At 39.1% G+C, this 10819-nt stretch overlaps 1 protein-coding gene across 1 annotated transcript; it reads right to left on the reverse strand.

Annotated features, from left to right (window-relative positions):
* Positions 1–3654: 3654 nt before the first annotated feature.
* On the reverse strand, positions 3655–10273 carry LOC139170548 (acyl-coenzyme A thioesterase 1-like). The gene is made up of 3 exons (XM_070757936.1): positions 9607–10273; positions 7751–7953; positions 3655–5121 (listed from the first exon to the last, which is right to left on the reverse strand). Exons 1-3 carry the CDS (start codon positions 10181–10183, stop codon positions 4546–4548), a joined length of 1356 nt encoding a protein of 451 aa, XP_070614037.1. The 5' UTR covers positions 10184–10273; the 3' UTR covers positions 3655–4545.
* Between the last annotated feature and the right edge of the window lie 546 nt (positions 10274–10819).

Raw genomic sequence — 10819 nt, forward strand, 5'->3', positions numbered from 1 at the left:
TTAAAATCCGGAGTTGATCTAATGCCACGGATATCATCTCCTTAATTTATTGATATTTTTTTTCCATATTGAATGTCCGCTTTCATCGGAGTGGTCAGGGTAACATCTGTTTGCAGGGGAGTGAAATTCAGTGCTTTTTAATGATCCGATTCTGTTAACATAATTTCCCCAAAATTAAAAGCAAAGATAATTTTTCGAACGACCGAGCACTTGAATGTCAATAATGTTTCACTTGATTTGCAAACATGGTGAAGACACATTTCTTGGCCAAAAACACATTCCAGGACAGAAATTGTATTGGGCTGTGTTCCAGATGCAATACAGCACAATACTGTGCTGTATTGGCATATTAACACTATGACAAAACTTCCAAACCACTTTCCAATTAACCAGATATGCATCATTGTCAATCAGAATTATATTAAATAACACTTAAGGGCCCAGAGGAAGTTAGCAACCATCATAGAAACATAGAAACATAGAAGACTGACGGCAGAAAAAGACCTCATGGTCCATCTAGTCTGCCCTTATACTATTTTCTGTATTTTATCTTAGGATGGATATATGTTTATCCCAGGCATGTTTAAATTCAGTTACTGTGGATTTACCAACCACGTCTGCTGGAAGTTTGTTCCAAGGATGTACTACTCTTTCAGTAAAATAATATTTTCTCATGTTGCCTTTGATCTTTCCCCCAACTAACTTCAGATTGTGTCCCCTTGTTCTTGTGTTCACTCTCCTATTAAAAACACTTCCCTCCTGAACACTATTTAACCCTTTAACATATTTAAATGTTTCGATCATGTCCCCCCTTTTCCTTCTGTCTTCCAGACTATACAGATTGAGTTCATTAAGTCTTTCCTGATACGTTTTATACTTAAGACCTTCCACCATTCTTGTAGCCCGTCTTTGGACCCGTTCAATTTTGTCAATATCTTTTTGTAGGTGAGGTCTCCAGAACTGAACACAGTACTCCAAATGTGGTCTCACCAGCGCTCCTTTATAAGGGGATCACAATCTCCCTCTTCCTGCTTGTTATACCTCTAGCTATGCAGCCAAGCATCCTACTTGCTTTTCCTACCGCCCGACCACACTGCTCACCCATTTTGAGACTGTCAGAAATCACTACCCCTAAATCCTTCTCTTCTGAAGTTTTTGCTAACACAGAACTGCCAATGCAATACTCAGATTGAGGATTCCTTTTCCCCAAGTGCATTATTTTACATTTGGAAACATTAAACTGCAGTTTCCATTGCTTTGACCATTTATCTAGTAAAGCTAAATCATTTACCATATTACAGACCCCTCCAGGAATATCAACCCTATTGCACACTTTAGAGTCATCGGCAAATAGGCAAACCTTCCCTACCAGACCTTCCCCTATGTCACTCACAAACATATTAAAAAGAATAGGACCCAGAACAGACCCTTGTGGCACACCGCTTGTAACCTGTCTCTGCTCAGAATACTCGCCATTAACAATAACTCTCTGATGTCTATGCTTCAGCCAGCTTGAAATCCACTGAACTATCCAGGGATTAAGTCCAATCTTCACTAATTTATCTATCAGCTCTTTATGTGGAACCGTATCAAAGGCTTTGCTGAAGTCCAGATAGGCAATATCCACGGCACCACCTTGATCCAACACCATCCTCTCCTAGGAAAATGAAATATTTTAGGATTTATTTATTTATTTATTTTATTTGTCATACAAATGTAGTATTGTAGTATGTTTAAGTTAATATAAGTATAAAGTAGATAGAAAAGATAAAAAAGACATTAGGACAGGTGGTGCACTTATGCATGCCCCTTACAGACCTCTTAGAAAAGGGGAGAGGTCTATTGTAGACAACCTAAGGTTGAAGATTTAAGGATTGGGGGAAGAAACAACAGAGTCCGGTAGTGAATCCCAGGTGTTCACCACTCTATTGCTGAAATTGTATTTTCTGCAGTCTAGTTTGAAGCGATTTACATTTAGTTTGTATCTATTGCATGCTCTTGTGGTGTTGTTGTTAAAGGTGAAGTATTTTCCCTAAAGGAGAAACATTCTGGGGTTGTATATGAGTCCTTCAGGATTGGGTGGCATAGAAGTCGAATGAATGAATGAATGAATGAATGAATGGAATGAATGAATGAATAAATAAATGTCTAAAGACAAATTAAGAGTCTCAGCTCCCTGCCCCCCACCTAGCAGATATTTTGGTGCCAACCTATCTACAAGACAAAGGCTAGGCCAGCTCATCTACAACACAAAATATGGGGCTGTATGGTATCGATGACATGGTATGATTGCATTAATGTGATTTAGAATTGTTTTTTATACTATTTTATTGTTGTAAGCCGCCCAGAGTCTTTCGGGAGTGGGGCGGCATACAAATTAAATAAATAAATACAACATACATACAAGACATGCCCCCTCAGAATATGATAGGATTAGCCCCCTACCAATCTAGCAACAGAGCTCATCACATGGCACCTGGGGAGATTACATCACCCAGCAAGATTCAACCAAGCTTGGGACTCAAGACACTACAAAGTTACCCCTGCATGGCCCCATGGGAGTCTGACAATCAATCATAATACATTTCTTATCCAGGAACAGGAAGCCGCGGGGGAATATTGTGGTGGTGCGATGGCGGCATTCACTGCCTGCCTGTTACAGCTGCTGCCATTTGCCGCTGTAGCGCTGGATCCTTCACTGCTGAGCAGCTGATTGGTGGTTGGATCACCTATCCTAGGCAGCACGGATCGCAGCTGCCATCAGCAACAGTGCTGAATGGCGGCAACGGCAATCCCTGCCACCTAGAACAGCAGAACCATGATATTCCGGGAAGCTGATCCAACCGCCAACCAGTTACTCAGCAGCAAAGGCCTCAGTGCTTCCCACTGGTGGCAGCAGCTCAGTTTAGTTGACCAATGATGGATGCAATGGAGCGGACCCTGACGTGCCACGTCCTGGGGTTGCGATCACATGCTGAAGCTAATCAGCATGTTAGCACCGTAAGGACGCTAGCCAGATGAATACTGGATGGATGCTGGGAGGCAGAGGCAGATTAATTTCCTCCTCTAAAATTAAAGCGTCTTATGGTCTGGTGAGTCTTATAGTGCGAAAAATATGGTATATTTGTGTATAAAGTTATTGACCTTAGGTGTAATTTTACAAAGTAGTAGACAAGCTGTGAACCATCAGGTCATTGTTTTCAATGATATTTTCTTACTAGATACATTCAACAATGGCAGAGTTTCTAATATACTGCCTTCCCTGGAAAAATTATTTAAAATTCAGGGAGATATTCAGAGAGCTATCTGCCTTGAAAGTAGCTTATCTTGAATTGTATAGCACTATCAAACATCAGGATTTCACCACTTGAAATGTTTTATGATATTTTGTATTGTCATATAATATTTTATAAAAAATTATTAAATTTCAATTCCATATGAGTCATTGGTTTGGATCTTGGATGCACTCTGTAAGTTAGCTCATTTGAGGTTCAAAACATTAGTTCAAAAATTGTTGCCCTACAATGCAGTTTCATCCAGGTTATGGGTACACAAAAACAAGAGAGTTTTAGTAATACATATAGATAGTGCTTGAGAAATTTCAATGAAATATACTTTAAAGAATATAGTTTCAGTAATACTTCATGCTAAACATTAAACGTTTGACAATTTATTCTTAGAATCATAAATGTCAATTTAGGTGGTACCAATATGCACAGCAGATAAAATATATAGTTTTTGTCACTATAATGGTTGGTGATAGAACTACAGTGAACAAGCCATGAAAACTGACATGCTCTAAACATTTTAATAGGATAGTTCTTATATTTTGGAAGTACATTTTAGTTAAAACTGCAAATTTAAAACTGTACTATGGTTTGCATTTTTTCGTTATTTTCAAAAAATCTGATTCCAACTGTAGATTATGGCACTTTTGGCAAGATTGGGTTTTTGTTGGATTTACACATAAGCTATATGTCTTGGCGTCTTATGAAAAGAGGTATCTGTGTTGTAAAATCCAGTAAAATTGGATTAGGAGCTAAAGAAAGCCAGTCATCTTTCATATTAAATTGGCTAATGCCCTTTGTGGGCAACATCATATATCATTGTAACTTATAATATCCACCTTTCATTTGTGTTCTCTATTCAGGTAACAATATACAGTACATGCTATGTGTGCTGAAGTTATAATCCAAAAACATAAAGTTGCCAAAAGGCAGGAAATAGCTATATTTTGGATATGATTTCAAAATAGCAGAAGCTACACTTGGTGCTGCTGGTTGTGTATAATTTGTTGCAGTGCTTTAGGAGTTAACTGACATTCGTGACACTATAAACAATTTGCTGCAGTAGTCTAAAATTACATTTCTAAAAACTATACTTTTGGCCACTCCATCTGAACTAACCTTACTTTGGTACCTGTTCATAATATAACCCAAGGCATATATTTTATAAGTTATCTCTGCTTCTAGCTCAGTTCCTGACTATTTCTTCGTTTTCTGTGGAACTTTTTTCTTTCAGTGTTCAACCATCCGGAGGCTCGTCTCATTTCAAGTGCAAATTCAGGAACTCAAGAATCTTTCCCCAGGAATGTTCCTGCGCATGGGCGTGAGCTTTTTTCTCTCCCCCGCTCAGAATCGGCACCCCTAGAACACGGTCTAAAGCTACCAGGCAAACAGGAGAAAAAGATGGGTTAATTCGATGGCCCGCTCCAGGGTAACTCAAGAGATTAAAATTGGCCTTCTTATGCTGGTGCAGGCATGTAGTAGCTATTTCAGCATACAAGGAGCTCTTCCAATTGTGATCATCTTCTCCAACCACAAAAAGGAAATGGCCTTCTGCCATTTCAATGGGGATCCGGGACTCTGAATATGCTGGATCCCTTGGGTCCTCCAAAGCTTCGTAAATGTCAAATACTCCATTGTCCAAAATCTTGATCCTGCTCATATTAAAGCAGAGCCCAGGCAGGGTCTGTCTTCCATAATGAAGGGCAGTGGCGGTGATGGAGCTGCAGCCAGAAATGCAGACAGCTGCCACTACTTCTGGAAGGAAGGTCATCATTGACAAAGCCAGTTCTCCTCCTTTCCCAGTTCCAATAACACCAATTCCTGATTTTTTAACCTTCGTGAATGAAATAGCATGGATTAAATTATCAAAAAGAATTAAAAAGAATGCAAATGTTTTATTAACTGTTTTTCAAAAAGACACGTATTCTACAAATCATTAGGGAACAGCAATTTCCTTGTCTTAAATCTTTGACTTGTTTTCAACTCACTTTTGGCCTCTAGATGTAAATAATCACAGTTTTTGTCTATCACGTCAACCTTTTAAGCTACAGGATACCCTCAAAAGTCATACAAATTGTGCATATAAAGGAAAGTAAAAACCTATAAAATGGAATAGAATTCTTTATTGGCCAGGTTTGATTAGACACACAAGGAATTTGTCTTGGTGCATATGCTCTCAGTGTACATAAACTGTTTACAAAGAGTAATTTTATTCATACAAAGGCTATAATAGTTACTACAAGTTAAATTGCGTTCATACAAATAGTTGTTTTTTTATTGAATGGTAATTATACATATTAAGGTAAAAATTTTCGCTTATAAGCTGTGGACATTGTCGCTTGATGCTGCAACAATAGTCGGCCATCATATGTATATCCCATCTACCTTGATACCATGCCTCCATGACCTTCAAATCTTGGTGGAATCGCTTGCCCTGCTCATCACTGACTACACCAAGATTTTCCGGGAAGTTAGTAAGATGGGTATATTAAAAATGCAATTTGATGTTCATGTTGCAACCTCATAATCTCATAATTTTCATAAGGTATACAGAAAAAACTTGACGTGGTAGAAGAAAACTAACTACAATTTTGAAACCAGCATGCCTAATTAACTATTAAAAGTCTCAAAAACCAAACATTGAATGAATGCAAATGAATGTGTTAAGTTAGGATTTTTTAAGAATCTTTTTTAATATATTAATTGGATAAACTGTATTGTATGTTTTTGGTATATGCTGTGAGCCACCCCGAATCCGCTGAGAGGGGAGGCATACAAATCCAATAAGTAAGTAAGTAAGTAAGTAAGTAAGTAAGTAAGTAAGTAAGTAAGTAAGTAAGTAAGTAAGTAAACAAATAAATAATAAACTCAACAGAAATTGTGTTACAAATTGTTCCCCAGTGTATTATGTTATTAATAAATGCCACTGAGCTTCTCGGACTAATTTGTTAAAAAAACTGACTAACAAAGAAACCTCAATGAGTAAAAGCTTAGTATATTTATAGTAAGACTGTATAATGTATAAATTATTTTTTCAAAATAAAAGTTAAAAAATACAATCTATCTGCTCCCTTTCAAACGTTGCTTTTTCAGAATGGTAGAGAGAGATATTAAATTATTTTTAAGGCTAACCTAAACAAATTCTCTTCAAAATATTCTGAATGAAAAATGTATGAGCAAAATAGATCATTGTTGTGTGTTATGATCAAGCTCCCACATAGTGATACTGATAAACAAAATGATTTAGTGCTTGTATAAAGGTAAAAAGGTAAAGTTTCCCCTGTCCAGTACAAAGAGCCTCCATGGTGCAGTGGTTAGAGTGCAGTACTGCAAGCTACTTCTGCTGATCACGGGCTGCCAGTAGATTGGCAGATCAAATCTCACCAGGCTCAAGGTTGACTCAGCCTTCCATCCTTCCAAGGTCGGTAAAATGAAGACCCAGATTGTTGGGGGCAATATGTCTACTCTCTGTAAACCGCTTAGAAAGGGCTATAAAGCACTGTGGTATACTGTGAAGTCTAAATGCTATTGCTATTGCTATATCTGACTCGAAGAAGCAGTGCTCATCTCCATTTCTTAGATGAAGGATCCAGTGTTGTCCAAAGCCATTGCTGTGGTTATATACCCAGCATGATTACAGGCTGAGGCACATAGAATGCTGTTACCTTCCCACAAAGCTGGTACCCATTTAACTACTTGCATTTGCATGCTTTTGAACTTCTAGATGGATAGGACAGTGCTTCTATAGCCAGGCATTTTTCTGGGCATAAAAATAATGTGTAGGAGGTAGAAAAAATCAGAGACCATAAAATTACCGAGAGAGAATTTTGGATGTAAACCTATTTAGTTTTATAAGAAACCTGGTTTCTAAAATCTATTGCATTAATATTTCATGTATAAAAGTGTGCATAATTATGACACTAATCAACTCCCCCCAGAAATTCGCACTGCCCCCTCCCTCCTTGCCTTCCGAAAGAACTTAAAAACTCATCTTTGCTGCCAGGCTTGGAACTTTTAGATCTTCCCCTGACCACTGAATGCCTTAAGTATGACTGCTGAATGTTTGGTTAACAAGTTAATTGTTTGGGGTTTTTTTTTCTTTTAATTGTTTTTAAATTGTAGTATTCATTGGATTACATTATTGTTCTGTTTTTTATATATGCTGTGAGCTGCCCCAAGTCCTCAGAGGGGCGGCATACAAATCAAATTAAATAAATAAATAAAATAAATGTAATCACACACAAAGATATCAATTTTCTGAACAAAGGGTTGTTTTTCCATACCCCTTCCCTAACAGGGATAAGATAGAGAACAACTCTATATTTTGGCAAAACAAGATACAACATGCAAACATTGATGGTTGCATAAGTTTTCTTTACAGTTTTCTCATCATTTTTAATTCAGAATCCATTGGGGAGGGGAATTATTGTCTCGGTGCACAGAGGTTGGTTCACATCACTCACCTTGGGATGGCGCAACAAAAACCTGGCTGCCTCTTCAAAATATTCAAGACGGAAATCATCTATGGCTTGTGGGAGATCTTCAAAATTAAAATATGGCAAGGAAAGAGCTGCAAAGCCATGGGTTGCCAGAAGGCTGGATCGGAATTCGATTAACCCACCTTCGTCACCAAACATGTCTATCACAGCTGGAAATGGGCCGTTCCCTAATAGGAGTAGATATTGATCAAATGTGTTGGGCTTGGATATTATTAACAGGATTTTTTAAATTGCTTTTTTTATATTGAAATGCCTTTAGCAAGCTCCTTTTAAAAGTGTTTTTGGTACAACTGCCATGGATTAGAGTGCAGCACATGCATAATCCCTTGTGTTATGGAAAGGATAATATTTCTACTTGGAATTTATCTAAGATACCTGAACTTTGCCCATCAATTTATTTATTTGTCAAAATGTGTACAAGGTAATAGGTATGTTCTAAACATAAACAAATGCAAGTAGGTACTGTATAGGTAAATTTGGATGATAAGACAGGGATGGTAGGCACGATGGTGCACTTATGCCTGCCCCTTACAGACCTCTTAGGAATGGGGAGAGGTCAACTGTAGACAGTCTAAGGTTAAAGTTTTTGGGGTTTGGGGAAGAAACCACAGACTCTGTTGCTGAAATTGTATTTTCTGCAGTCGAGTTTGGAGCAGTTATATATATTTGCATATACTGTGTGTGTGTGTGTGTGTGTTGTGTGTGTACTGCTCAGAAAAATAAAGGGAACACTCAAATAACACATCCTAGATCTGAATAAATGAAATATTCTCATTGAATACTTTGTTCTGTACAAAGTTGAATGTGCACAATAGCAAGTGAAATTGATTGTCAGTCAGTGTTGCTTCCTAAGTGGACAGTTTGATTTCACAGACGTTTGATTTACTTGGAGTTATATTGTGTTGTTTAAGTATTCCCTTTATTTTTTTGAGCAGTGTATGTAGATTGATTGATTGATTGATTGATTTGATTTGTATGCCGCCCCTCTCCGTAGATTATAGATATACAGTATATAGGCAGTGAAAGGCTACCAAAATTTTTGCTACCACACCGTGGCCGGGGCTTATGCAGGACGCCCTGCATTTTCTTTCAACGTCTTTCAGTGAAAATTGGGTGCTCTGGGGTGGAGCTCCATTTTCACTACCCCACTACGTCCCTGTCCCCCCATCCGGGCAGGAGCCCACCCCTGTATATAGATATGTGTGTATGTATACAGTATATATATATGTGTCACATGTTTTTGCTGAATTTGAAAATTAATTAATTATATGTATCACATGTTTTTTGCTGAATTTTTTTAAAATTAAGGGAGGCTAGGATAGCACTATTTCGGCCTTGTCCAACAGAAACACACACACACACACACACACACACACACATATATGTATATTATGTATATATATTATGTATATAATATATAATATATATTATAATATACATGTATATATATATACAGTATATGTATATATATCCACACACACACACAAATACATACACACAAATACATACACACACACACAGACACGTAGATGTGCGCGCACACACACACATTTGTATATTTGTAATTTGCCACAATTTTCCCACTGCTTTTTCTAGTTTGATTGCCTCGACTGAGACTGCAAAGGTCCAGAATCAGTTGTCTAGGCCAGTGTTTCCCAACTTTGGCAACTTGAAGATATTGGGGAATTCTGGGAGTTGAATTCCAGATATCAAGTTGCTAAGGTTGGAAAACACTGGTCTAGGCAACTTGATGGAGGAAATTGCCCCAACTCGGGAGTCCCTGAATCACCATCCTAAGAAGGTTCTCCTCCTCTACTCACCTGGCGGGAGAAATAAACTGCCTCTTACGGCGCCTTCCTTCAACCTAATCCTCCTCACGTCGGGAAGCGTGAACCACCTTTCCACGCTCGTTTTAGCCAGGATCTGTCCGGGGATGGCCCCGGGCTGGCTATATTCCTGATGCACCGTGATCTGCACTTGCACGGGTCTCTCCACGTCCTCGGGCTCCAGCCTTTGGTAAGGCTTCTCTATGGTCGCGGGGGACAAGCTCCAAAACAGCCCCATGGGCTCAACGCCGACATAATCCCCCCCTGTGGAAACATCTCGGGACAGGTCGATCCCCCCGCGCTGGTCCGCTTGGTAATGCGCGCAGGCGTCGAAGAGGCTACCTTGCCCGTTCACGACCAGCGCCCGGAGCGTCACTCCTTGCAAAGGCGCTAGTCCTTCGACCGTCACTTTGGCGGGCTGGTCTGCCAAGCCTACTGCGGGGGTGACCGACATGGTTACTAGTCTTCTTCGGCCGGAGCTTTTCGGGATGATCTTCCCCCAAGGGAGGCCCGGGCCGCGCAACACCACCAGGCGGGAATCCCATGCTCTGCCCAGGGCTTTCGGCCACATGATGGAGCTCCCCGGACTCCTTGCACCAGCCGCTGAACGCCGGGACTTGGAAGCAGAGCTCGGTGCCCTTCTCTTCAGACAACGCCGGGTTAAGACGCGAGAGGCCGTAGCAATCGATCGCAGAGATCGGGCTTCCGAAAACGGGGAGTTCAAGGTCGAATTTAGAGGCCTCAAACTTTGTGGCTGCCAAGATTTAAGATTGCTTGAGACGTCTTACCAAGTGTTAGCAACTTTACTAGTATCATGTATATAATATTTATTTTATTATTTATTTATTTATTTATGTTGTCCAATACACAATAATACACAATGAATAATACACATTTGCTTATTTGACCCCTATGACGATTATTGTGTGGTACCTCAGGATTCTTGACAAATATCTCTTCTACACTGAGAGCATATGCACCAAAACAAATTCCTTGTGTGTGCAATCACACTTGGCCAATAAAGAATTTTATTCTATTCTATAAACATTTTCATATCTTTGTATGCCACCAATATGTACTTGATAAAATAAAATTTAAAAATTATTTTATTCGAAATAAAATAAGGCAACAAAATACCTTATTCCACCAGGCTTGCAATATATAATTTATAACTATGTCGCCTCCATCTGATGCAAATATAGTTCAT

This window comes from Erythrolamprus reginae, chromosome 1, assembly GCF_031021105.1.
Source record: "Erythrolamprus reginae isolate rEryReg1 chromosome 1, rEryReg1.hap1, whole genome shotgun sequence".
Taxonomy (NCBI): Eukaryota; Metazoa; Chordata; class Lepidosauria; order Squamata; family Dipsadidae; genus Erythrolamprus; species Erythrolamprus reginae.

What these genes read in the sequence shown, in the direction of transcription:
- LOC139170548 (XM_070757936.1), bottom strand. Translation starts at nt 10,183, where the DNA reads ATGTGGCCGAAAGCCCTGGGCAGAGCATGGGATTCCCGCCTGGTGGTG. An exon ending in CAGTTTATTTCTCCCGCCAG is followed by an intron (nt 7,954 to 9,606) that starts GTGAGTAGAGGA and finishes TACTCCTATTAG; the next exon opens with GGAACGGCCCATTTCCAGCT. An exon ending in TTTTGTTGCGCCATCCCAAG is followed by an intron (nt 5,122 to 7,750) that starts GTGAGTGATGTG and finishes TCATTCACGAAG; the next exon opens with GTTAAAAAATCAGGAATTGG.